Genomic DNA, 27,858 nt, shown 5'->3' with positions numbered 1-27,858 from the left:
GAGTCCAAGGAGGAAGGTCAGAGTGAAGGGAGGGAGGGTGCAAGGGCCCTAATGGGAAGGATCTCAGTTTTACAGGCACTGAGGCAGAGATCGTTGGAGGTGCACCAGGACTGGATGGCAGATAGGCAGTCAGGGATGAGAGAGGGTCAGCAGGAAGTTTAAAAAAAAAGTTCTGTGTCATCTGCATAGCACTGGAAATTCAGAGGAAAGGGAGATGATGTGTGCAAGGTGAGCAAGGTAGATGTTAAAGAGCCAAGCAGAGAGGATAGAACCATGGGGGACACCACAGGTGGCAAAGGTGGCCAGGATGACTTGGGAAGAGCGGTCAATTAGGAAGGATGTTAGTCAGTCCAGGGACCTTTCTGAGATACCAAGGGTATCGTGGAGCCTTTGAATGAGGATGGAATGGTTGACCGTGTCAAAGACAGAGGAGAGATCGAGAAGGATGAGGACAGTTGGGGAGTTGGGAGTCCAGAGATGCGAGCAGTTCTTTGCGGGTGCTCTGAAGTGCAGTTTCGTGCCTCTGGATGCTCAAAATCCAGATTGATGGTTGTGCAGACCACCAACAAGTACAGTTTGCAAGTTGAGTTGGTAAAAAGCCAGCTACTCCAGCAGCTTCCCCAGGAAGGGAGTGATGGAAATAGGGCGTTAGTTGGCAGGACACGTAGGGTTAGATTCTTGCTTAGATTCAATGAATCCACAAATCCAGGGAAATCCTCAACCAAGCTTGCAGACAAAGGAACATTCTTGGCCAATGCTTCTTTGAGAACACTGCATCTTGAGGCTGGGGGTTAAGAGGATAAACAAAATCTCTCAAATGCAAGCATTGAGAGCTTGGCGCCCAGCTGTTAATTGGTGACCGTGACCTGCTAGGCGTCCTCCCAAATTTTCTTGACCTCTGAACTCCGAGAAGTTTATGGATAAAAGTAAATCCGGTATCAGAAACACCATCTTCTTGATTGCCACTTCCCAGGTCCATAATTTGGATGCAGTTCTCAAGCTCGATTTGCACCTCTTGCCATGTAAGGAATTTGTTCTTCCTGCCCCCACTAGAAGGGCAAGAGGAGAAGGCTTGGCTGGTAGCAGCTGAGGAGGAGCAGGAGGTAATAGAAGAGGTGGTGGGGCCACTGGTGCCCATGGAAACAACTTTCACAATGTCTTAAAAGAAATGTGAGGTGCGACATGAATGTATGAAATCTTACTAGCATGTTGACAATTCTTGAGATGCCTGTACAAAACCTAGTCCTCATAGCTGGGAAAGGACCCAGATGCAGACTGCGTACACAAAGCAAAAAAGTGCCTACATGACATGGTTGAGTGTGGAAAGCTACAGATGGATGCATCTCATACCGTAAGGCAATACAGGACCCATAAAAGAGGGGTAGAGCATTACACCCCGGGAGGTCACGCCCAACCCTGTCCAGTCTGGGAAATCCTGCATTCAAACAGCACGATCAGATGTGGTCCGGTGTGGCAATACCTGTATAAATATTTGGGGAACACTAGTCACTACAGAAGGGGGAATTTGACTGTGTGTAAGATACTTTGCTGTCCTTAGAGTCCAGCTCAGCTAAAACACACTAGGTAGCCGGGTCCTAGCTAGGTAGTATGTGGGCTGAGTGCTTTGTCCAAGTAAGTTGTTGTTTTAGAGCACATTTGGGCTACTTTCTGTTTGGTGGCCTCTTTTTTTTAAATGCCTTTTTGGTGCTTGCTGAGGTGCACGCCTTCCTTGTGTGAGGGAAGACAACGAGCTAACGATTAGACTGTGAGCTGTGGCATACTCCCTCTGAAAAGGAGAACCTGATTCAGAACAGATTTCTCAGCTATGTATCCTTGCAGATTCAGTCATGACAATTGAGTAATCGGAGCGCTATGGGGAATAGGCCCCTTTTGGGTGGGACCACGCCCGATTTGCATATGGTCATTGCCCTTTTGTAATGGCTTGGCAGCCGAAAAATGATGGTCTGCAAGGTTGCCCAAAGCAATGCCAGAGGTTAAGATGAATTCTAAAGCTTCCAGCTATCACCTCTTTTGTTTTGCGATCATTGGCCTAGCATGAGTGGTCCACAGTCAATGAAAAGAAATACATCCCTTGGTACAGACCCCATTGTCAGATTAACTGTCCTTGAGCTGGAGAACAGTTATAGGCCAAGAGGTAATCTCGGAGTGAGCGCTGGTGACAACTGCTTTTCGGAGCAGTAAAGGGAGCTATGAATATCCTCCCAAATGAGAGGCACACAGGGAACAGGTCAACCTGCATCCTAACATTGGGTTTTGTGGTATTGAGAGATCGGTTGAATGTGTGGAGTCTGGTGGCCAGACTCAGATTGCATCTGGCGGCATTAGGCCTGTGTAGGACGCTTATGTGGGCAGCTACACCGATTTTTCGGGGGGTTATAGCTGCGTTCTAGCAGGGTGTCGAGGTGTTCATGGAGTATTGTACGTATGTGAGCAGCTTGGCCGAAATTGATTGAGGGGTGTAGCTGCACTCTATTGTGTGTTGGTGTAGACAATGAACATAGTGATAGGAGAGGTGAGTGTCAGGAGTGGATGTTTTATTCGTACCAGCCCTTTGTTCTGAGTTACATTCACACGTTTTGCAATAGCTGCACTCAGAGGGAGATGGCACAAGAGGCATCTGGGCATGTGTAGTAGACTCACATTAACATTGAAGTCTTTATCCATGGTGTAGTGTTGTTTCAGTGGACCTAGATGGTCATCATTCAGGTTTACGGAAAGAGCCAGGTTTTTAAAGTTTTGCGGAAGGCCATGTATTATTGTTGTGTCGAATGTGTGGGGGGGGGAGTGAGTTCCATAGTCTAGGAGCCAAGGTGGAGAAGGCGGATCCTCCAATCCTGGCTGAATTGGGAGGTTGGAATTACAAGTAAGAGGGCAGTGCTTGGTCTTAGGGTGCGTGATGGGAGGTAGGGTTTAATCTGCTCTTGTAGGTAAGTTGGGCTAGTCTAGTGCACTGCACAGTGGGTAATACATAGGGTTTTGAAGGTGGTCCTTCGTCCTCCAGGGAGCCACTGAAGGGTGCAGAGAGCAAGGGAGATGTCTCTGTATCCCAGGGAGAGAAAGAGTTTGGCAGCAGCATTTGGGTTCTTTGGAGTTTGTTAAGTGGGTATGCCAGTGCTCCTAAATATAAGGAGTTGGCATAGTCCAGTCTCAACATAATAATGGACATGACAGTGGCAAGTCTGTTGGGATAGGTGAGGCGAGGGAAAAAGCGTCTATGGAGTTTGAGGTGGTAGGGACAGGATTTTGATACATTATTGATCTGGCGGGAGAGTGTTAGGTCTGAGTCCACAGTGCAGTCAAGGTTTTTGACTATTGGGGGGGGGAGATACCAAGGGAGGTGAGCCATGGGAGTGGTTGCAGGAGAAGGGCTGCATCTGGGTTCAGAAGGAGGTGATTGTTTGTCATCAATCAGTCAATATCACTGAGGCAAGCTTCAAGGTCGGGACGTGGGTTGGTACTTGTTTTAGAAATTGTTAGGATCCTTTGGGTATCATCGGCGTAGTTTTAACAGGAGAGGTTGGGTGTGAGAATGATTCATGGTAGAGTGGTCAAATAGAGGTTGAAAAGGAGGGCCGATAGACGCCTTGGGGTACCCAGTGTTCACAGCGCGAGCAGTTGAGAAAAAAGGGGAGAGAAAAGCGATTTGTTGCCTGTTGCTGAGGAAGGAGACAATCCATTTGAGTGCCGAGCCATGGATTCCTAGGGAGTGGAGGCAGTCAAGGAGGATAGAATGGATAACAGTGTCAAAGGTTGTTGACAGATCAAGTAGTCTCAGTGCTGCGCAACCCTCAGAGTCTGCCGCGTTTCTGAGATAATCCTAGATCGAGATCAGAGTGGTTTCTGTTCCATGGCGCGGCCTGAACCACGGATTGCGCGGGGTCGAGTAGTTTGTTGGATTCTACGTAGCGGGTGAGCTGGGAGTATGCAGCCGGTCAATGAGTTGCGTGATCGGCCTCTAATTCTTATGGTCATGGGATGCCTTTTTTAGACGCAGTTTGACAAGCGCTATTTTAAAGGCCTCTGGAAAGGTGCCAGAGGTGAGGGAGTCATTTAATATGGACCTTGCGTGTTCTCCTGCGCAAGTAGAGGAGAATATTTTTTTCAGAAGAGAGGTGGGACATTATGTACCATAAAATGAAGATCTGACACCATCATTAAGGGAAAGTATTTCTCCACTGGAATAGACTTAATACTATTTATGTGCTATTACTCAAATGAATGTTAAAATAACTCACACATTTTGCATGACCCATTGAATGTTATGGGTTTACTATGCCAAAACCCGGCAATGCCAAATGCGAGCTGTACCAGGTGTCAAAAATATCTCCATGGCACAGGTTTGATCATAAATGCAAACGCCAAGTAAGGCACTCATGTCAAAAGAAGAAATATGAAAAGATAAGTTTAAAGTAAAAAAGTATCACAACAGATATCTGGTGAAACTGCAGGTCACTGTTTTGGGCAATCAATCGAATGCTCCGTCCTGCAAAGAGTGGCCTCCACCACAGCAATTCCTTTTGTCAATACTCAAGAAGCCTAAGTGAGGCCGAGGGACAGCAGAGCACACTGGTAATGTGTAATTTGCACTGCAGATGTTTTCGGTGAATCAGGACATTGGATTGTTTCCTTAGCTCTGACCGACACATACTTCAATCTTACAGCTTTAAACCTTGGAGGATATGGGCCACAATAACTATTTTGAATTGGCCCTTCTTCAGAAATCTCAGGTCCGGGATAAACTTAAGTCTTCAGTATTCTTTTCTGGGACAGAATGGGGATTTTGTAGGTGGGTTTTGCAAGAATAGGGGCTAAAAATGCTTTGGAACTGCATCGGGAGGGGTGCAGCATACTGATATGCTCCTGTTGTCTAATACAGCTTAATAGTGCCCTCCACAACAGACTATAAAGGGAAATACCTTTCAAAGAGGTGTAGCATCCCTGATAAGGAAGCACAGATAGTTCAATGTCAGTGTATTTTATTGAGGAGTCTCACAGTGTGGGCAAAAAACAAACTGGGATGGAGTAAACAAACAAAAACTTAAGGATGCTTTTGCTGATCACAAGGTTCGAAATTAAGGTGAGCTAGGAGCCATTTAGCTCCTGCTTGTAGGCTAGTAGAGCCTGGTTAGCCAATACCAACAGTTACCAGGAGCTACTTTTGGCTCCAATGCCAGCTGATAACAAACAAACAAACCAATGTAAACGGAAACTCTGTGCATTTGGGACAAGCAATAAACATTAGGACAAAGGACACATCTTTTTGACATTTAAAGGATATGGGGTCATAAATAATGGCCAAAATTATATGTTTGCATCTTATGTAGAAGTTAGATTTGCTGAACGCTATGTACTAGCTTCTTGTTCCCCAGTGGTAGCTCCTCGTCCCTGGATACTGTCAAGAATTGCTGGTATCCTTCACGAGCCCCCTCTGTGAGGCTAGGGAGGTGAGAGCTGTCCACAACACGCTCCCTACAGGTTGAGGCAAGGAGGATCTCACCGGGAGAGAATCCCCCTGTGGTGACAAGGACATTCCTGTGAGATTTCCCTAAAGATCATTACCTCTTCAGACATACCCTGCAAGGACTTATATGAAGAAGGAACAAGTGTGTGTTATTGTAAACAAGAAACTGAATATCCCTTTAAATTTAAAAGTACATTTAGCTGAGACAATGAGGATTAGTGGAGAATACGAGTGGTCGCAGGAGGCCGAGAGAGAGACACAGACGTGCGCCAATGAAGGCCCATGGCTACAAAGCAGAGAAGACGATAGGACACAGGTGGCCGAGAGAGACTGTGGTGCACCAAGGTAGTCTCACGGCTACGCAGCACCTGAGAGGGGTGGAGACTAAGAAGCCTGCAAGGTACAAACCGGCTGCCGTGGTGAAACCCGAGAGAGAGCTGGAGAGAGAGCGAGAAGCAGCAAGTGGTGGCGTGACCACAAAGATCCTGTGGTGGGCCGGCGGTCCAAGCAACTATGCCGAAAACCAGTATGCGATTGGAACCGTGTAACGTCCCGGCACCTGTGATACCAGAAGGCAATCCGAGAGCAAGATACAGAGTACGAGATGGTGAAAGAAGAAAGGAAGTCAGGCGGCTGAAAGTGTGAGATAACCCGACCAAAGAGAAACCCTGGTGACGTCATCCCTCAGAGTGTCAGGGAAAAGGGGAGACCCGGAAGGGAGACAGAGAATCGTTATGGGACTATTCATATCCGTCCTAGTCAAGACAACGAGAATATAACAGTGAAAGCAAGAGAAGTGAATGAGAATAGTTACAGAACTATTCATACTGGTCTCAGTCAAGCTACTGAGAGTATAACACTAAAAGGGACAGAAGTGCATAATCGTTATAAGAGTGATCCTACTCGTCACAGTCAAAGTAAGGAAGGTGTCATTAAGGAAGAGAGCGAAGCTACAATAGAAAAGCCAGAGAAGGAGGATGATGTTCACATTTATAAAGCACACTAAGCCCTAAGGGATCAAGGCGCTGATACATACATGTCACTGGCAATTCTTTAATAGATAGAAACCGATAGAATGTTGTGGGAGGAAGACATCAGATGCAAAATTTACACAAGCAACCAGTTTTTAAGGGCTCTCCGGAAAAACCCAGTTGGAGGGCTCAACCCATAGGGGGCGGGCGGCAGTCAGGTCCAATGTTTAGCTGTCATGGAAAGGAAGCTAGAGTCGCCTGCTTTGGCACATTTGAATTTGGGCAGGGTGAGGTGGTGTGTATAGGCGGCTCTGGTAGGCCTGGTATATTGGACTTTCACGATTCTCTGTGAGAGGTAGGGAGGAGTGGTGTTAGACAAGCATCTATGCGCAATAGATAATGTTTTGAAAATAATCCTTTCTTTGACTGGGAGCCAGTATGCATTTCTTCTGATCGTGGAGATGTGGTCCCTCCTGGGAATGTTGAGTGCTGCGCGGAGAGCGTTGTTCTGTAGGATTTGCATTTTGTGAATGTTTGTAGCTGAAGTATCTGCAAACAGTGCATTACAGTAATGTAGTCTTGATCGAATGACTGCTTGCACAATAGTCTGACAGCTATCTGCAGAGAGGAAGGGTCTGGCGGCAGTAATCAGCTTTGTCGTGTAAGCGGCGGAGGAGTAAATGGAGTTAACTTGTTGGATGAGGGATGGGGGTGGCATCTAGGTAGACTCCCAAGGTCTTCACAGAGGGGGAGACAGGGATTGAGATGCCATCAATGTTGAAGGAAGGTTAGCAGTGGTTGAGCTTTTTGATCACTGCTGCAGGCCCTACAAGGAGGATCACGTTTTTTTTCGTAATTCAGGGACAAACAGGTAATAGCCATCCAGACCTGGATGGTCAGGCAGTCAGAGTTTAGGGTGTTGGTGTCTTCTTAATAGTTACTGGAGAGCGGGAGGAGGATTTGAGTGTCATCGGCATACTTGGTGTATGATATATCGATGGAGTCTGGAAGGTCAAACAGAGGTATGCGGACTGATATAATACAGAGAGTAAAGGTTGTGAACTACATAAGGGAAGTGAATCAAAAGACTCTGAAAGGTTGGATAACCTTTACACTAGTAAAAGGAAAGAATAACGCTTTTGTTTATTACTCATTTCTTTAGTTCTACTACAGACAGACATTGACAAGGAAGAAGATATCAGTATTGGGTCAAAGAGACCCCATGTTGAGAATAAACAAGCCTAATGAAGTAGTGAGAGAACTGTATGAACTGATCAAGAGGTCACAAGAGATTATTTGAAAATAATCAGCTTTTGAACAGAAATTTGCGAGAAGCAAAACACCAGGAGAAGGGAGTCATTGTTAAGATAGTGGTAGGGTCAGTGAAGACTAGTTTAGACCATGGAACGATTCTTTTAAAAGACATTCATCGACGTCTGACTAGCACCATAGCTAGTTTGTTAGGTAGGGAACACCCCATAGAAATAGGGAGAAGTAGGCATAATCTTTTCTTTAATAAATGTACACTTGAAATGCCTTACAAGAGTCCACATCGTCCTTCTGATCCACCACAATACCCAGGAGCTACATTTATCTTATAACTTTGATTGCTACGATCACCAACGTAAAGTTCAGGGATATACGAAAATCAACTTGACAGTTCTTAAGTTCAGTTTTGTACACCACCCGCCAGAGTTATTTGGTGGCATCGTTTTTTGGTAAATCTTTGGGGTCTTATAACAACCTTCCAGGGTTGCTGAAGACCACAATTCTCCAGCCCCTAGTTTGTCTCAGCGTCCCCTCTATGGGGAATTCTGGCTGCACAGTCTTCACGTAAGGTCTCTGGGGTCTATGTACCTAGGATTTGTCTCCAGAGGTTCTTTGAACACCAATCATGTACTAGTCTGAGGTTGATATTCTTCGATCTTGGTCTTTTTTCTCTGTGACTTAGTCTTTCTAGTCTCAGGAGTCTTTTACCTGTGGCAAAACAGAAAGTCTTCCGATTCTACTTTCTAGTTGTTAATCACCACTGGTCTTCTCATCCACTCAAAACAATTATCTTTACTCCTTCAGCCCTTTGAATATTTCTCTGTCGTACTTTCTGGTTGTTAATCTCTTATTCTCGTATGGTTCTTGTTCCTTCAGCTCTCTGGGTAACTTTCTATAACCAGATGGTCAGTCTGCCAGCCTTCTTGGCCTCTCCCCCAGTCTTCTGTCTCCTGGTTCAGGCTCAGCCCCAGGCCCAGTTTCTTCCACTATAAAGCTCAAAATGAAGAAACGACCACTGTTCTCTTATTCAAAGCATCCTTTCATAGTTTTTGTGCCACCTCATGGAAGGATGCCGATCTATTTTGTACGGGTATGTAGGCTAGGAACTTTCGATTTTTAGTTCTCTGTGCCTGTCCGGGTTCTTTGTCTCTCCCACTTAGTTTGGCTTTAGCTATTCCAGATTGGGCTCTATGTCTTTCAGGCATATTGGCCTTGTGTGGGCGGGTGAACACAGAGCCTAGTCTGCCATCTTGGGTGCATACAAGTCACTCTGTCGTGCAAATGTTGAGCATAGACTACAATAAACGTCCACACTGCTGCCTCTTTAATTCTGTAGCAGTAGTTTATCATGTGCTCCCCTATAGATGGTAGACCAGTAGCATTGTGTGCTCTGCACTCATAATTACAGCACGATATCTCCTGGTGCCAGATGGCCTTCTTTAAAAGGCCAGTCTGATGAGGTGTGTCCCACCAAAGCTCTGCAGACTTAATGGACAGTATGCCCAGTTGGCTTCATTTGTGAATCTCCTCCTGGATCACTGGGACTAAATGAAGGCGACTAGAGTACATTCCCAATACCACCCCCAGGGTAATCATTCACTCGCTTGGGAGGTACCCAGCACCCTTGGCCACCCTACTAGATGCCCCCCAGAGTAAGGCAGTGGACTTCATTGCAGGTGATTTCGTAAGGGTTTGTAGACAGCGTTTTTGAACATAGAGGTTGAAGGTTTACCCTTTGCCATCTCCTCTACCACTGGAGTGGTGTAAACACCCATTCTGGTAAGTTTAATCATGCAAGGCTTGACAAGATCCTCTGCCCCTTGTGGTTCAAACTTTTATTCAAAGTAAAAAGGGTTGGAAAATGTCTTGCTGTCCATACTCTAGTAGGCATTTCCCTAGCTCAACTGAAACTGAGGGTCTGTCCAGTGTCAAGATGTTCAAAACAAACGTACATCATGCGTCCCAAATCCTATCGTCGCTCTCGCACTCTAAGAACTAACTCTATGGTGCAAAGGGAACTTTCTCAGCTTTGTGAAGTGCACAAACCTTCAAACTCCAACACAAAAGTTCCAAATGGTCAAAGTTCACAGATTCAATGGGGATGACTCCCTTTCCCCAGGAGTCTTTCCATCAAAAGCAAAAGTTCAAAACTAACCATATTCAGCGGATCAAGAGGATAGCTCCCTCTTCCTGTACTGCAACTCATTCCAGGGCATATGGCTCCCTTCCCCAGTATCTCACATTCAATACAGCTCAACTCTTAAGAGCATTTATCTTCTGTAGAATTCTCTTTTCATAGAAGTACCATTTGGGTGTGGGTCCCAAACACACAAAACGCCTGGCATTGTGTTCTTTCTCTCGTGTTCTCTCTCTCTCTCTCTCATGTTCTCTCTCTCTCTCTCGTGTTCTCTCTCTCTCTCTCTCGTGTTCTCTCTCTCTCATAGCTTCACAAAGATCACGAGGTGAGGGGTTAGCCTTCTCTCCCCCTTGGCCTCTCTCAGGCTTTGCTTCCCCCAAACTAGTAACGTGGGTCCCAGACCCTTCTTGGTCTTCCCCAAGTATGTACTGTTGGTTCCAGACCCTTCTTGTTCTTACCAAAGTTCGTACTGTGGGTCACAGACCCCAGCCCCACTGTCTAGGGCTTTCTTTACACTGCCCAACATAACCCTTTCCCTGGGCTCACCAGCTTTCTCGGTATGGCTCCTCAGAGTCTTCGGTGGGCATCTGTACTCTGGACGGCATCCGAGCCTCTGCCACCTTCAGGAAGCACAACTTGCTTCTCTGCGCTCTGCTCTGCTTTCCGCAAGCCTCTCCAAAGTGCGTTGCTCAACAGGCTGTCTTCTTGCACCTTATAGTTGTCTGGACTCCTGTGACTCCACCAGTACCTTGCTCTTCCACAAGCTGAAGAACAACTCCTGCTTTCAGCTGCACTTCCCCAGTGAGGGAGCCTCCATCTTTCCTCTGGCACACTGCTGGTGCCGAGGGGTTCACTCACTTTTCTGGGGCCCCAAGCGGTTCCTGGGGTTTCCCCAGTCCTCCACTAACTGTTGAGGAGCATGGGTTCCCCCCTCAATTCTCTGGGAAAGTGAGTCCAAGGTCACTTCTTCTACACCAGATGATTCCTGTAGCCAAGTCCCCCCAGAGGGCCTCTCTCACACTTGAGTCTTTCCTTCCTTTTACAATGGCTCTGGCCAATAGCATGTGGGAAAGACTAGACTGCTAACAGTGTTTCTCATTAGGAGTGAACATCATTCCTCCATACTTCTCTCTCGTCACAGTACAGGGAAATTGATCTTCATTCAGGATACTCTTATTCTTCCTCGTCCCAGTACGTTATAGGGGAATAGTAGGAGAAGTACAACCCATGAGACCATTTGGGAAGGGGTGGTTCTTAAGGTTGTAAGAAGGGAGTTTAGGGTCCATTGATTGGCGGGGATACCGCGTCTCACCAATGATGTTGTTTCACTCCCTTGAAGGTTGCCTCCTCCCATTCGATCCTCCCTCATAGGTAGTGGCTTCCATCCACTGGACACATGTGGAGAGGTCAACACCGGGAAAGAAGTGATGACACCATTGGATTCCTCACAGAGGTGAGAGAAAAAGAATGGGGCTGGTAGAAGCGCCGGTCAGGTACATAGATGTACAATAGATGATGCAGGGGATGCTATATCCCTGGGGATTTCAGGGTAACTATAAAGCCTCCAATTTATCAAAATTTACAACGCCATGCTGCCATATCGATTAATGCCATTGAAGGGCATGTTTAGCAGCTTTGTTTACACATACTGCGCAGATTTACACATGCATAACCTGATGTACGTGCAAATGGCTGACCCAAGCATATCAACAATGTTACACAGTTGGTAGTATCTAAACATTTTTGTAGAATTTGTTCTCTTTTTGGTCACAGATGAGCTGCTAATAGGGTCCCTGTACCTCAGGTGCTAGATGCCATGTTACCTCGCTGGCATGCCCCATAAGGTGAGCTTATAATGTGCTATTTTGTGTATTTCAAAGTGGCAAAAACAGTGTGCCAGCACACATTTACATTTCTAATGAGGAGATACTGCAGGAAAAGTAGCGAGGGATCAACTCACCATAGCAACCTACACAACTAGGCTCTTGGAAGTTCAGTGGGAAGATAACAAAAAAATGTGGTCTGACCAGAGTTTTTTAGATGATACTTCTTTACAGCTACTCTCATTAAAAGGCAAGAGAAATACATTTTTTACCTTAGGCTGTAGAATATCTGAGTTTGTGGACTTTGCAGTCCACTAAGGAAGCAGGTAAGCCAAGCAAATCAATTGTTCTGGCCGTTACGCCATGGAATGCCTCTGCCATCAGGGCCTAAGGCAGGCATGGTTCTCATCTCAATCTTCTAGTTCGGATGGGGTTCAACACACTGGTGTCCTTTAGTCAATTTCCTACTTCTAGCAGGGCCAGGTCAACGGGATCTATCACGATGACTCAGGCAATGTAAGTGCTCCTATGCACCCGACGAGTTGAGGGCAAACGGAACAACTTCCTCTGTCATTTAAAATCAACTCCAATTGCCCTATGGATGTGCACTAGTCTGTGTGCACCCAGGACTTGAACACAGGTGCCGATAAATCATCGAGCTAAGGATACTGGCTCACTTGGTGCAAAACTCTGACCCAAGCCCTTGGGCACATAGAGGAGAGTTTGAGTCTTGCCTGAGGTGGGAGTAGCAGGCTCCAAAGCTAATGTCAGGGAGACATGTACCTGCTGAAATAAGCAGAGCTGTTTTAGAGGCCTCCCATTCATCCAGAAAGGGAGAATCATTTTGGCAATTGGGTTTCACACTGATCACTTCTAGCTGGTAAGCAGAGTCTTCTGTGAGAACTCGTCCTCCAGGACCTGGACCAGTGACGCAGGTTTCCTGGAAGAAAAGAGTTCGCACAGCTGGCACACTCCTTTAACAAGGGTGCCTCTTATCTCTCTCCTCTGGCCCCAAATGGCGCTTTGGAACAGAGGTCTCTTTGGGAGTGGCAGATTGGTCTTCTCTGGCATCTTATTCTAGGATCTAGGCAATTACTGCACCGTTTTTACTCAGCCTCTGAAAATGTTGAATTCTTATTTCAATCTTCTTTTCACCCCATATATCTCAGGGGAAAGACCCCTCCCCCCACAGCCTTCCCTAAAGTCATTGCATACTGTATCCATCCCCCCCACATATATGTTTTGGGGGGGGGGGGTCGCAGTAAAAAAATAAAAAAAACATACAGCACAGTAATTGTCTAATGCCCTTCTCCTACAACTTCTAGTTGAAGGACAAGAAAACATTAGCCACATGCTCCCACGGGGCCTTCTGGTTTACGGATTAGCAAGTCGTCACAAGCATGTGTGTGCACATACACAGTGCAGGTGTGGGTCGGAGAATGACACCTGCCTTCCACAATCCTTGCAAGTCTTAAAACTGTTGGCAGGAGGTTGGGGTCAGGGGAAACAATATGCAGGTCAAAAATCATGTATGTTCCTACAGTCACCAGTCGCTTGGTAATAGGATCCGAGGTACACGGAAACACGTGGCAAACATACGCAAACACACAGGATGCCACTTCCGGCAGAAGAGGCACCACTGATGCCATCAGCACATAGTGACTGCTGAAACATTTCCAGACCAGTCTGCGCCTGGCTGACATTTCCAAGAAGAGGACTCTGTTGGAGGAATGTAACCATTATAAGAACAAATCACTTACCCCTGGTAATGTTCTTTCGACTGGATGTTCCTCCCATGTATTTCTCATCTTTGACAATCTCCTTCCAGTGTCAGCTACTTCGGAAAACAAATTCTTGGTAGAGAGTGCGTTGCGTCGCCGACTCCATGTCCCTCGGCGGTCTCCATCCGCTCTAGAGCACGACATCGCCAACAGTACATATAGCATGCACCGCGCCCATTACTTCAGTTCTGTTTTACAGCTGCACAGTTCACTTCGGATACGGTGTGCTTTCGTTTAACTTTTGATGTAGAGCTTAATATACACTATCAAGTTACATTCAAACTTGCCTTAACATTTTTACTTTACATGAAAATAAGACTGGTACTCCCTCCTTGCTGCTGTGAGAAACGAAGATTCAATTGTTTTTACTGTAGCTCTTCAACTAAAAAACTCTCATTCACAACAACCTCCTGGAGCAATCATATTAGCCCCCCTCGTTCCAGTGGCACAACAGCTGTATAGAAATATTACAAATAAATGAGATGGGTGCTATATTAAGGACCAGTAATTTGCTGAAGCACCTTTTTGATGGATATGCTTTAAGAGTAATTGCGTGTAGAAGATACCTGCAAAATACTCCAGAAAAAATCTAAATGGAAGCTGGGGAGGTAACCAGAAATAACAAGTCATATAAACGTGTCATATAGCAAATGTCATGTGGTCTGAAAAAAATCCCTAATCTTGTTGGGAAACTGAATTTTAAATAACCTATTGTTAATTAAGACAAGCTAATACCCGGCCGAACATGATGGAAGGAAGCGGGGGACTGAAATTCTGGGCTGGGGGTCCAGCACCAGGCGAGCTGTACAGCCTCCCTGGAAGGAAGGAGGTTTGCGGACCGCTCACACATACCCTAAATCCACTGGTAACAGGCACCTCTGTCCTCGGGGTGAAGTTTGATGGCGGGGTGATCATTGCATCAGATATGCTGGGATCTTATGGCTCTCTTGCCAGATTTCGCAACATCTCCAGGATTATGAAAGTAAATGACAATACCATGCTCAGGGCTTCTGGCGACTATGCAGATTACCAGTACCTGAAACGTGTCATAGATCAGATGGTAATTGATGAGGAATTAGTTGGTGATGGTCACAACTACAGTCCAAAAGCAATTCACTCCTATTTGACTCGAGTCATGTACAACCGCAGGAGTCGAATGAACCCTCTCTGGAACACAATTGTCATTGGTGGCTTTTGCAACGGCGAGAGCTTCCTTGGCTATGTTGACAAATTGGGTGTTGCATATGAATCCCCTACTATTGCAACAGGATTTGGCTCCTACCTGGCTCAGCCACTGATGAGGGAAGTAGTGGAAAAGAACCCCCTTTTAACGAAAGACGAGGCCCGGCATCTGATAGAGCGCTGTATGAAAGTTCTGTACTACAGAGATGCACGTTCCTACAACAGATATGAAATTGCAACTGTGACCGAAAGTGGCATAGAGATAAAGGGGCCGCTTTCTACAGAAACCAACTGGGATATCGCTCATCTAGTCAGTGGATTTGAATGACTCTGGAAGAAACTGGTATCCTGTGGTGCAGAATGTTCCTTGCTATACTGAATTAAAGTACTTGTTATGTTACTAGTAAACATTTGTAATTTGGGGCAATGGGTGGAATTCTGATTTTTTTTGTTTTTAAAATGGAAAATAAACATTTTTTTTTTTTTTTTTAGAAAACAGTAAGACAAGCTAAAAAACAAATAAAGTGAATAATGTCTGTACCTGTGGTTTGATCAGGGCACTTGGTTAGGACCTCTGGTGCTCGAAATCCAGGTGTACCTGCTCTGGCAGCCACTTGTTGACGTCTTCAAATTAAGCAGAAACAATAGAGGTAAACAAGGAACAACCCAACAGGATTCAGTTAAAAGCTCTTAAAATGGGTATAGCCAGAAATCATGGTTTCAACAGTATTGTTCCCAATTTCCTTGATAAACAATAAATCGAATAAAAGTAAGCAAGGTGACGAACAAGCACTGTGGCAGTTAAAAAGCTTGGCCCAAGGCATGGCTCTTGCTTTTATTTTTAGTGATGAACAATTCCTTGGAATATTTACATAACACTCCAGCTATTGACTGGAACTGCTATCTCCCCAACACACTTTGCTAATATTTTAGCTCTAAAGTATAATGGATACAGCCTTGCGAGACGCAGTTAATCATTTCTGCACTAGGTGTGTGTCATTCTACAGAGTTTCAAGCAGCTGCCTTGGCCTAAAGACAGATGCATGTAATGACCACAAGGCAAGTGGGAGTGAGATTTCCAGGCACTGACTTTTAGAAGCACCTTTTACCCTGAAGCCCTGTGCACCAGAGGTTAGAATGCTCTACTGGCGACAGCTCAATCAACTAGGAACCAGGGTCCCATCCTCCACACCGTTATTTTTCAGCATACACAGTAGGCCCTAGAGAGCATATTTCGTTGTTAGATATTAGTGATAACTAGTGCCACCTATAAGCCAAAACTCCTGGCACATGTCCACAGATGGAGTGAGATGGGAAGCGAGGAGAGGGACACAGCCTGTTGGTGTTTGGCTTCTGAATCACTGTCACGAAGGCGACAGATCAAGAGTCAGGCCAAGACTGAAATGCAGTTCCTTTATTTTGGGACTATAATATAGGGTGCCCAAAGAAACAAACCAGTCCTGAAGACCTAAACCAAAGAAAACTGAATGAGTCTTCTGGTGCCCTAAAGTAAAGCCCCAGCTGATACACAACACAATTTCAGACTTAAAGGGGTTACCAGAACCCTTCACCCACTTTCTTCAAAGGGACACTTGCTATGGTCTCAAACTCTGGCTGGGCAGATTTTGTGCAAATTTTCTCTCAGGTATCCTGTGGGCTACATTGACCCACTCAACAGAATTCTTCTCCATAACGAAGCTGCGCTTCTGCAGTCAACAGCAAAATGGCTGCGCTGGCTCCTTGGGGGCACCGTTGCGTCAAAACTGCGCCTTGCACCGACAAAAGGATGGCCGAACCATCTTGCCAAATACAAAATGGGCGAGTTGGAACCCGGGAGCACACAGAGAAAGGTGCGAGTGCGTTCTGTGGTGCACCCAAAAGAAGCTAATCAAAGCAGCGCTGCTCTGCTGCTTGCAAAAACAAAAAGGTTCCCATGGAAAAAGGGAACATTTCAAATTAAAAAGAATGCTGCTCTGATGCTATTTTCATCTGTTTTTCACCAAACTACTTTTATTAATATGGCCTTGCCATGCCCATCCATAGCTACGTGGTGTTTCAGCAGAGGGAAAGCATGACCCCTGAATGACAGGCTCTGTGAAGCCAAACCTGGGAAAATAAAAGAAGCTTCATTTTCAGCTGCACGGGAAACGCTTTACTTTTTGAGTTGCAAAGTGTCAAAGACCAATAATTCAAAGAAACTCGAGCTCTCTGGGCTGTGTCAAATTCAGTACATTTGTGTTCAAAAAAATTGCTGCCTACAAGAAACTAACTATGGCTGCAAAACAATATTGGGAAGTCAGATGGAAAAACCGAATTTGAAAGGAAAATGGCAGCTTTTACCACATGTGTCAAAATGGGCTTTTGCAAACCAAAGAAAAAAATGCTTGTTTTAAAAAGTACAATCTTGAATAAAAACGTATACTTGCCTAGCAATGTGAAAGGGGATTGTGCTGTGAAATATATATATGGGAGGTTTTACTCAGTAGGCTTTCTTCAGATTCAGGACAAAAATAAACAAGGTAAGGAATTATAAGGCAGTGGCTACGTGGGGGAAAATAGCTTAAAACAGGTTTCTGCTTGGAGGATGCTAGCAACAGAAGGCCCCTCACAGTAGATCCTAGAACACAAGTGATAATTGCTACCTTTACAGACTTTGGTCTGTGCTCCAGTCTCTTACAATAGGATTTCTGGGACACAGAGATGCAAAGTGGATAAGGGGCAATAAAACTTCAATCAAGCTGGGAAACCCCCATCCTCCCTCTGGGGGAGGTGGCAGTTGGTGGTAGCTGAAGAGAAAAAAATGGTTCAGTGAAGGACAAAGGGCAGCCCATTTGCTTCCAAAGACTATGTTATTAATAAAACTTTTAAGACTTTTATCTTTGCAACAGGACTTCACAAAAAAACAGTTTAAATGTGATTTTATGGGCTTTAATTTAAGAAGTCGCAGACCTCACTGCCATGTTGGGAACAGAAATGGCAAAGAAGTGGATATTCTGAGGAAAGTGTACAGGATGCCACCGTAAAATGTAATACTGATATGCCTAATAATAATTTATACACATGTGTAAAGTTATAGAATTTTAAGTAATATAATTCTCACTGAAAAGTGCGAAAAACTGGTAGAAGGGCGAAACAAGGTCCTGCAACTGTGAGGATTGGACTGCTATGCTCTACATAAAATATGTAACCTGCTTATGTAATTTGTTAAGATGCGCCAACTGTACAAATGTGCCATTTATGTCAAAAATGTGGCAAAATTAACTGTGGGAAGGCTTTTCACCTCATAAAATGCAACCTCATAAACTGAGACTCCTCCTTGAGCAGTCGATCAACTTAGGCTGACCTATCCGAGTCTTGGAGGTAGGCCTAGCTCAGTTTTGCCCACCAATAATTCTGTGATGTCACCATGCTTTATATAAAGGGTGGCTGACAGGACTCTGGACAGACTCTTTCCTGAATTTCCTTGCGTGCCTTCCTGACCTTCTACCGTCATCTTGCCAGACTCCAAATCCCACTGCAAAGCCAAAGCATAGCTGATTCCAGATCCCACTGCAAGCGCAAAGCATTGCTGACCATCCCAGCAAGGCCGCAATCCTGAAACCCCACTAAAAATCCCATTACCCAAAGGGAGAATCTGTGGTATTCTTTCGGGAAGCATCCCGAAACCAGACCGGCTACGTGCCCCCTGACTGCATGCCTGCTGCAACCCTAACATCCAGCTGTCCTGATTATCCGGTGACCAGACCTTTGCCCAGCTGTCTTGCCAGGAGAGTCTGCTATCCGGTGACAAGAATCTTTTGTGACCAGAACCGGTTGACTGTCCAAAATCCCAGATTCAAAAGTGGACTGAGTATCCCACATCCGATGACACAGTCTGCCTCATCTTGACTTTTGTCTTTGTTCCACTCTCTAAGCAACCCTATCCATAACCTGATAATTTGTATAGACTGGTTTAATTCTCTGTGCACCCTGTTCTTGTTTTCTAGTGTTAGCTCAACTCTTTCATTCATCTTCTCGAGTAACTCCTTAGTCATATTTTGAGTAATCAAACTAATTTCCACATAAAGTTGTACGCTGGGGTGACAAGGTTGACGTCGCGAATCAACCTTGGATCTTACTGTGTCCCTCTTTAACAATATAGTCTAAATAATTTAGTTTGAGTAAAATGTACCTTTCTTTCAAAACAGATTCTCATTTTTAACTGTTTCATTTTCCTAAAAACGAACCTCATTCTACCTTCCGAATCTCTCTCAATTCACCTCTACATTATCACGGTGATGTGCATCTGTTCCCCAGCCCAAAAACCGCATTCGAATTCAGTGTTTTCACCCGTTTTTTTAAAAAAACGTTTTTAACATTTAAAGCAGAAAAAGTGTAAATGCAACTTTTCCATGTGTGAATTCAGCTGCACTGGGTTTTCAATTTCCACCTGCTTTGTGAACTGTATGCTTTTGTGATACCTTACCTTATAGTTGCTAGTGATATACAATACCTGATACTGTGATAAAACATATGCATATCCTTAGTTAAACACATATATAATTAATTATTTAGCAAAATCCGAGTGTCATTTTAGGCCTTTGCAAGGGAAGGTCTGATTTTGATCCTGTTTGCTGCCTCTTATCCCTGACTAACTGCTGCTTCTTTGTATCCACTCAGAATTCGATTATTTGTGGGTTGAGGGAACATTGCAGGGGGAAACCTTAACTTGGGTGCTATCTATCCTAATTCAAAAAGTGCTCCTATTCATTTGTGCTTTGGATATGTTATACTAGAAAGTTAACCAAGTGCATTGCTTTCATTCCCATTGTCATTATCACCCCATTGGTGATTGCAGCCCAATATTAAAATGTGTGATTTTTGTGAATTTTAAAATAAATAAATATTGTATTTTCACCAACCGGCCTGGTTCATGGCCCATTGTGACCCGGGGTATTTGTAAAAAGGGGGTGTGAAACGGGTCAGGTACCGCTCAATTTGAATTCGTTGAAATGAAAGAAAAAGCATTCCTATTGAGCAACACATCCCAGGCTAAGACCAAGTGTCCTGGTCCAGTGTGCGACGCCCGATTGGAATCCTTAACAATCCTCCTTCCACCTTAATTTTCATCCTTGCAATGAAGGAGTTCCCACACCGTTCTTCTAGGAATCTATATGGTTCTTCACTACTGAAGCAATAAGATTTCCCTCTTTTCGTTTTCCCAGAGACAGAGTTTAGAAGGCCTTAGGCATTTCCCTCCCTAAGGGTCCCGACTCCTTCCCCCTTCACAACCTGGACTCCTGCTCCAGTCCTACTCGCTCCTTGATGCCACGTCAAGAGGTTGTTTTTTCTCCCCACTTCTCCCCACAATAGGCTTGACCCATTCAAAGCTGGGTCCCACCCCTACCCTGTGTGTTGGTCCAAGCGTACCCCATTTATAAAGTCCTGATCTTTCCTGCTATGGCCTTGCTAGCCTCTAGTCTCAAGCCAACCTCCTCCAGGTGCCTCCAGCCAAACCTAGTCGCTAACACACCACCTCCTACATCTACTTTTCCTACAAACTCCTTCCCCATGCTCCTACTCGCACCAACACCCTGCTGTCAGCCCCTACTCCAAACATGTACACTTTCTGACTTAGAATTTAAAGCTTACATAGACGTCTTAGTTACTTACCTGTAACTGTTTTTCTCCAGCATTGGTATCTTTCATAGATTCAGATGCTTGAATATTCCCCGTCGTCAGACCGGGAATCCTCAGTTATTTAAAATAATTATTAATAATTAAATATATACATTATTTCCATAGATAAAATGAGTGTAGACTGTCCATTATGCCCAATGAGGCATTCACTTGTGTAGTCCCTCCACCTCACTTTGGTCCTTTATGACCCTAACAAATGAGGTGGCAGGGCTTAAGCTCCGCCCCAGGCAGCCATCTTCAGATTTTGAGCTGCGAGTAGACTACATGTCTGATGACTGCAGGGCCTTGGAGCAGCCTCTCAGGGGAGGCGGGCGGGGGCGCATGTGAATCTATTAAAGAATCCAATGCTGGAGAAATACAGTTACAGGTAAGACTTCTCCAGCATTGGATCTTTCATAGATTCAGATGCTTGAACAGAAAACCAAGCAATTAAGCATGGCCAAATGGCTAAACATCCTGAAGGGGTCTTCGGTGACCCTAGCATACAGCAACTCAAATAGGTCACATTTACTAGGGATAGGCGGGAAAAGGCTGCTCCTACCTTACACAAAGAGGTGGCGAGGACCTCCTGTCCGACCGCTGATTCCTTTTAGGCATCTTCAGCCAAGCAGTAATGCTTGGCGAATGTGTGCAGTGTGCTCCAAGTCGAAGCTCTGCAGATGTCCTTTATCAGTACTTCTGCGTGAAACGCGACCAAAGCTTCTCTTCCCCTGGTGGAGTGAGCTGAAGGAGGTCAGGCGAGTGGATCGCCTTTAGACTGATGGCAGTGACTAATGCATTGAGTCACCCAACGTGCGCAACTCTGTTTCGAGATATGCCGCGCTTTTGTGCGACCAGAGAATGCCATGAAAAGCCTTGTAGAGGAACGGAACTCCTTGGTCCTTTGTATGTAAAATGTGAGGCTTGCGCTACGTCTAGTGAGTGCAGTGTTCTCCCTGCATTAGACGTGTAGTTCATGAAAAAAAAGGTCGGGAGCACGATACGCTCCGGGGGTGACATTTCCAACAGCACCTTGGGTAGGAATTTAGGATGCGTTTTAAGGATGACAAGGTCCCTATGGAACATGCTGAAAGGAGATTCTGATGAAAAGGCTTGCAGTTCGCTGATCCTCCTGGCTGACGTCATGGCTACTAGGAAGGCAGTTTTCCAGGATAGAAATTTCATGTCACACCTATGAATGGACTCATATGGTGATTCCATGAATGCCGCCAGGACCATGTTCAGGCTCCCAGAAGGGACTGGCGCTGGCATCAGTGGAAAGGTATGCAGCAACTCTTTAAGAAATATTTTAATAGCCGGGTTGGTGAGTAAGAATGGTTGATTTGGATTGGTTGTGTAGACCAATTTAGCAGATAAATGCACCTTAAAGGAAGCCAGGGAGAGCTCCGCTTTGCCTAGGTTTAAGAGGTATGGTAGCACTTGATCCACAGACGTAGTGAGTTGGTTCACCAGTGAGGTCGAACACAATTCGGTGAAACGAGTCCATTTCCAGATGTATGTTGTCCGTGTGGACGGAGCCCTAGAGGACTTGATGATGTTCCAGCATTCTGTAGGAAAAATCAAATTAGTTAGTTTTCGCTGCTAAGGAACCACGCCTTGGGCGACAGACTTGCTGGGTCGTGGTGGAGAACCTTGTGATCCTGCTGTGTCAAAAAGTTCTGGTGAGCTCTGAGGTGGATTGGGGGACACTGGGACAAGTGCCGGAGAATTGGGTACCAAACTTGACGTGCCCATTCTGGTGCTATTAGTATCATTTTGCACGTTTGTTCCTCCAATCTGCAAAGTATTTGCGTTCGCAGATTCGGCGGAGAAGAATACAGAAACTTGTCTGTCCAGTTTACTGAGAAGACATCCCCTGGGGACAAATGTTCTGGATATCTGGAGGCAAACATGTGACATTTCCTGTTGCCCTTGGTGGCAAAGAGGTCGATCGCGTGGAATATCCATTGTGCTTCTGCTTCGTCCAGTTAACATTCGGGGGATGCGGTGTAGTCTCTGCTCAGCTTGTCTGCTAAGACATTGTCCACTTCCGGTAGATGTTCTGCTTTGATCTGAACTTTGTGCTATAGTGCCTCTGCGCTTCCTGGGACAACATCTCTGATCTTGTGCCTCCCTGCTTGTTGGTATAATGCATGGAGGTTGTTTTGTCCGTCTGGATTGTTACTACTTGCCCTGCTAGTACAGGCAGGAAGGCTTTCAGTGCCCAGCGTATTGCTCTGAGTTCCAACACATTGATATGTAGTTGGGACTGCTGGCCTGACCACGTGCCCTTTGTTTGCAGATCTGCCAGGTGCGCCCCCCCAGCCTGATAGCGATGCATCTGTTCTGAGGAGAAGCATTGACGTTAGAGCTTGAAAGGGCATTCCCTGCGACAGATTTTGAGGTGTGCTCCAGCATTGGAGTGTTTAGTGGAAGGTTGCTGGAAGCTGAATTATATATTTCCAAGACCAGAGTGCTTGTCTCCATTGGCGGTCCAGGTTCTCCTGTATTGGCCTCATGCGAAATCTGCAATTTGGTATGAGAAATATACATGAAGACATCATGCCCAGGAGTGATTTGAAAGAGCGTACCGTGGCGGTTACGTTGTCGCGGAACCATGAGGTCAGTTGAAGTATTACCGATATTCTGTCTGCTGAAGGACGTACCCTGGGTATGCAGGTGTTGAGCTCTGCTCCCAGCAAGAGCACCGTCTTGCCGGGTATTGGACAGGATTTGGTTTAGTTTATTGAGAAACCTAGTCCCTTCAGAAGGTTCCTCGTGTTTGTTACCACCAAGGTTGCGAGTTTGAATGAACTTGGTAAAGACTCTTGGTGTTGACCTTAGCCCGAATGGGAGAACACAGAACTGAAAATGTGACTCCTATTGAAAATCTGAGGAACCTTCTGTGAGCGGGGTGGATAGGAATATTAAAGTAGGCTTCTTCCAAGTCCAGAGTGGCTAGGAAGTCATGTTTAAACATGGGAAGACATTTTATAGTGATGTCATCTTGAATTTGATGCGCTTGATGGATTTGTTGAGCGCCCTTAAATCCAATATTGGTCTCCACTGGCTGTTTTTTATCACAAGGAAAAAACGGGAGCAGAAGCCTCTTTCCATTTCTTTTCCTGCAACCGGTTCTATGGGTGCTTTTTGAAGCAACTTGCAGATTTCCATTTTCATGTGTTTCATGAGGTATACCCTGCATGGAATGGGAGCAATGGATGGGGGGTGTTCCAGAAATTCAATAGTGTGACCCTCGCAAACCACTTGCAACACCCACTTGTCCGATGTTCTCGTCCGTCAGTGTTGATAATAGCAGCGTATTCTTCCCCCCCCACCAGGGTGTGACGTGAGTGGGGAAAATATGAGTTGTTTGTTTTGGGTTTTGGCCTGGTCAAAGCCACGTCTCCCCCTTTGGTTGTACCCGGTCATCGACTGATGGTACCCGTTATCTTGAAAGCCTTGCCCTGTTTCTTTTGTTGACTGTAGGGTGGACGGTTAAAACCTCTGTACTTGGCTGATGATCCTCGAAAGGGTTGAAAGGATCTGCGTTCCTTGTCCTTATTCTTAAGAGAGCTGATAGTTCAAGCTGTATCAGTGTCCGTTTTAATTCCTTTGAGATGGTCATCAATCTTCTTGCCAAAATGATCGTGTCCATCGAAGGGCATATCCAGTCTCAGAGCTTGGACCTCTGGCCTGAAGTTTGTTGCTTTCATCCCGGCTTGTCTTCTTAGGACCGTACAATGGACCATATGACGAAAACCTGATTCTGCTACATTTACCGTTGCGTCAATCATATGATTGGATGTAACTTCACTGTCCCGGTAGGTGTTTGGATAGCTTAGACATGCGAAGCCATAGTTCACGATCAAGGAGCGCAATCATGGCCAGAGCATTGGCCGCCCTGATGGTAAGAGAAGCTGACGAGGATACTTCCCTGCCCATAGCTTCTAATGTTCTCCCCTCTGTCAGAAGAGGCTGACAAAGGAGATGACGGGATCACCAACTTCTTTCTGGCTGCCACTGTGATTACGGATTCTGGCTTTGTATGCCCTCTTAGGCATAGTGGCGCAGTGTCCGGCGCTTTGTATTTCTTTTCTGACCGTGAGACGAGAGTAGGTGTGGACAGAGGTGTAGCTAATATCTTTGCTCCTGTGTCCCATATGGTATCTAAAAGAGGAATAGTGGTGATCGTTCTTCTACATTTACCCCTATGTTCATATAAAAACTGATTTATTTTCTTCTGACGTAACTTGTAACTTGAAAAGATCTGCCGCCTTTCCGATAATTGTATGGAACGATACAAGAATCCTTTTTCCTGGGTTTCTCTATTACGTAATCGTCCCATTCGCTTTGTGTATCTGGGTCGTGAGTAATCTCCCCTTCTTCAGAGTCTGAGAAAACCCTAAAAGGGTTCTCCTGCGAGTCAGAGACCGAAGCAGTTGATGGCAATACCGTAGGATCCCTTGTAGGTGAGCATGGTCTTGGTCTAGGCGAAGACCTCGGTGGAGAGACTCGTCAGTGAAGCACTGCATGTGCTGCTCCTAGATCTGTGAGGAGGTTCAGGTGAAACAGTCTTTTTTGAGGTTTGCTCCTGGAGGAGAGCTTCTCGGCGTGCTATCTCTGAGGAGATCTTGCGTCCCTTGCGGTGGAAGACAAATTCCTCCATCTCTGGCACCTGTTGAATTCATCAATAATTATTTGCATTGACTCCACGAGTGCTGGGTCTTATGGATCTGTGGGCTACTCCGAAGTGGGATGCCAGGGTGGACTATTCTCCTCCGGGGTGAGAATAGGTTGTTCACGCATGAATTTGGTGTCAGAAAAATCTTCCTGTAAAATGATGTCTGGCAGCTCTGCCATCTCTCTTAAGGGAGACAACTGAGTTACTCTTGGTTCCTTATGAACCTCTAGAGTGTATAGGGCCATTGCCATTGGTATATCTGTGTCATCGTCATTGGACGGTATAACTGGGATGTCCATGGACGGCGTCTCGGGTTTGTTTTCATCTGTCGACATGGGAGTCGATAGTTGCATGGACGGTTTCGTCGAAGACACCGATTGCTTCATGGACAGTTTCGTCAACAAGGATGATTGCTTAGTCGACGATGACTTCGTCGACGAGTGATGAACCCTTGGTTCCGTCGACGAGAGCTTTGTGGATGACGATTTTGATGACAAGGACTTACTCGTCGATGACGAGGTTTGAAGAGTTGTCGTGGACGCCTTCGGCTTAGTTGACGGTCTGGTCATCGACGAGCCCTTACTACTGGTGCTGCTCGTAGATGCCGGTTTCATGGACGAGCCCTGCCTCCTCTGACGAGTTTTTAGAAAAAGCTTACCTTTAAAGGTCATTTTTTCCTCAGAATGACATTTTTCAGTCTGCAGCACTCAAAGAAGGTGAGGGAAGTCATCTCCACCTTTCTATTGCTTTTATGAGATGGGGGAAGTGCTCCTTTCCACTGCAGAGGCCCTTCTCTTTGATGTGTGCTTCTCAGATGGTTTTATAGATGGGACTGGGGCTGTTTTGACAGATTCCGCATCAGAAGAGTGCCCTTAGGCTCAAGGTGTAGTAAGAGTCTCATGTGCCTGTCCTGCAAGGTTTTGTTGGTGAAGGTCTTGCAAATGTCGCATTTGTGGATCTCATGGGGTTACGGGCAGTAGAAGCACTGCTCATGAGGGTCCGTCATATAAACAAGTTTCTTCTTGCATCTGGTGCAGTCCCTGAACAGGGAAGGATTTTTGGCAGTTGGTATCTCCTCAGCCATGGTGTTCGTGTTCTTTCACTCGACGAAAATAGGTTAAAATGTAGTGTTTTCTGGCCCCAGAAATACACATTAGTAGTACTTGATCAGAAGATCAAAATAGGATATATTTTGAAAAACTGTTTGAAACTGTAAAGGTTGGAGAAAAAAAAAGCTCAAAGAGCTGGAGGATTCCCTGGCAGACTGCAGTGAAAAATCTGAAGATGGCTGCCTGGGGCGGAGCTTAAGCCCTACCACCTCATTGGTTAGGGTCATAAAGGACCAAAGTGAGGTGGAGGGACTACAGAAGTGAATGCTCATTGGGCATAATGGACAATCTACATTCATTTTTTTCTTTGGAGATAATGTATATATTTAATTATTAATAATTATTTTAAATCACTGATGATTCCCGATCTGACGACGGGGAATATTCAAGCATCAGAATCGATCAAAGATCCAAAGCTGGAGAACTGTGACTTCTCCCCTTGGGTTTGGTTTTCTGCTAGGGCCTGCAAATGAAAATGTGAACCAATGAAGCACTGCATTTAGCCACACATAATTCACCTGTATTCCCTTTGGCATTGTGGGGCCGGGCCAACCCTTTGAAAGGCTGATCTGCCTTCTTGGATTTTACTTTCCCCAATTGTGAGGGTGCTGCTACTGTCGAATGTTTGGAGTGTTTCTTTGGACTACCAATAATCCAGAGTGTGTGCTCATGCTCCGCAGGAGAGTCAACGGATAATGAGAAAAGTAAAAGCGCTTCTGAAAGTTTTCCTGTGTGAGCTCTCTGGGCTTGCGATGCAGTGAATCTAATGCTGCATAGCTTTCTGAAGCACAAGCATTGTGCAATTGTGAGAGGAAAGTTTAGTGGACCTCTGATGTTTTAGTAGACGTGTTGTGCGAGTGCTGAATGAAAATCTGATGTGCCGTAAATGTCCGAGCTTAACGCATGCTGTAACAGTTCTATATTCCAGAGGCCAATGCTATTTGTTTGAGTTGGGATTCACTTTTGGTGGCGATAATTCCTTCGTGACATTGTTTGCTTCAAATTCTAAATTCCGTTTTCCTAAAAGGATGGCTTACAAGTACCTCTACTTCATGAATACATACATAGAGTACTTCTTTTTATGAAGGTGAAAGAGTTTCGAATTCCACATTGTTTCAGCTCCTTAGGTTTACGGGATATAGAACCAGTGCCCTTAAAAGGCCTCATGTGACAGAACTCTTCTTCTGCCTTAGGGAAGAGACTAAGCGTGGGTGACCAGTAGATCCTCCCTATAATACAGCTGGCCCATCATCCAACCCTGGAAGGTACCTGCCCAATTGGTTACACCACTAGATGTCCCCAAAGGTAGGCAAGGTACTTCAATCACAACACCCTTTAATCACCAATAGCCATGCTAACCTCCATTGCCATTCCCACCCACCTCCTGCCCATACCTACTCAAAATAGACACCCATGGGATCTCTTTGAGCTAGCTAAAATGCACTGGACCAACTAAGTGCTATTAAGGGGCTGCCACTTAAGTTCAGGCAGTCTTCCGAAAGATATTGGCTTAAATGCAGCTACAAGTCAGCATCTGGATCAATAAAAACATTTGAACCAAAAAGCTTTGTGCTGATGGCGTACCCATAGATTTATTTTCCACACTTCTGCTGTCTTTCCTCCGTGGCATGCAAATTGTTACTCTTACTCCCATCCCGGTCTCCTATACTAACCCCTCCGCCGGCCACCTCCTATTTCCAGCATTGGCATCCTTCCTCTCAAGTCTTACCTCATGTATGTTCCCTACCTCCTCCCAGCTGTC

General features: G+C 45.4%; 2 protein-coding genes across 5 annotated transcripts in view; one reads left to right on the top strand and one right to left on the bottom strand.

Annotated features, from left to right (window-relative positions):
* Window positions 1-27,858, bottom strand: part of CDC7 (cell division cycle 7) — a 310,273-nt gene that overhangs the window by 28,066 nt on the left and 254,349 nt on the right. For all 4 annotated transcript variants that reach the window (XM_069641776.1, XM_069641778.1, XM_069641777.1 and 1 more), the window contains one exon: window positions 15,187-15,269. In XM_069641776.1, the coding sequence (XP_069497877.1) occupies window positions 15,187-15,269 (83 nt within the window). The remainder of the gene's footprint in view (window positions 1-15,186; window positions 15,270-27,858) is intronic.
* Window positions 14,201-15,072, top strand: LOC138541717 (proteasome subunit beta type-4-like). The gene has a single exon (XM_069641780.1). The coding sequence runs from the start codon at window positions 14,209-14,211 to the stop codon at window positions 14,971-14,973; it is 765 nt and encodes a 254-aa protein (XP_069497881.1). The 5' UTR covers window positions 14,201-14,208; the 3' UTR covers window positions 14,974-15,072.

This window comes from Ambystoma mexicanum, chromosome 1q (assembly GCF_040938575.1).
Source record: "Ambystoma mexicanum isolate Mex_15411 chromosome 1q, UKY_AmexF1_1, whole genome shotgun sequence".
Classification (NCBI taxonomy): Eukaryota; Metazoa; Chordata; class Amphibia; order Caudata; family Ambystomatidae; genus Ambystoma; species Ambystoma mexicanum.
The sequence above is the reverse complement of the archived record's forward strand: the minus strand, read 5'-3'. Positions and strand labels throughout refer to the sequence as shown.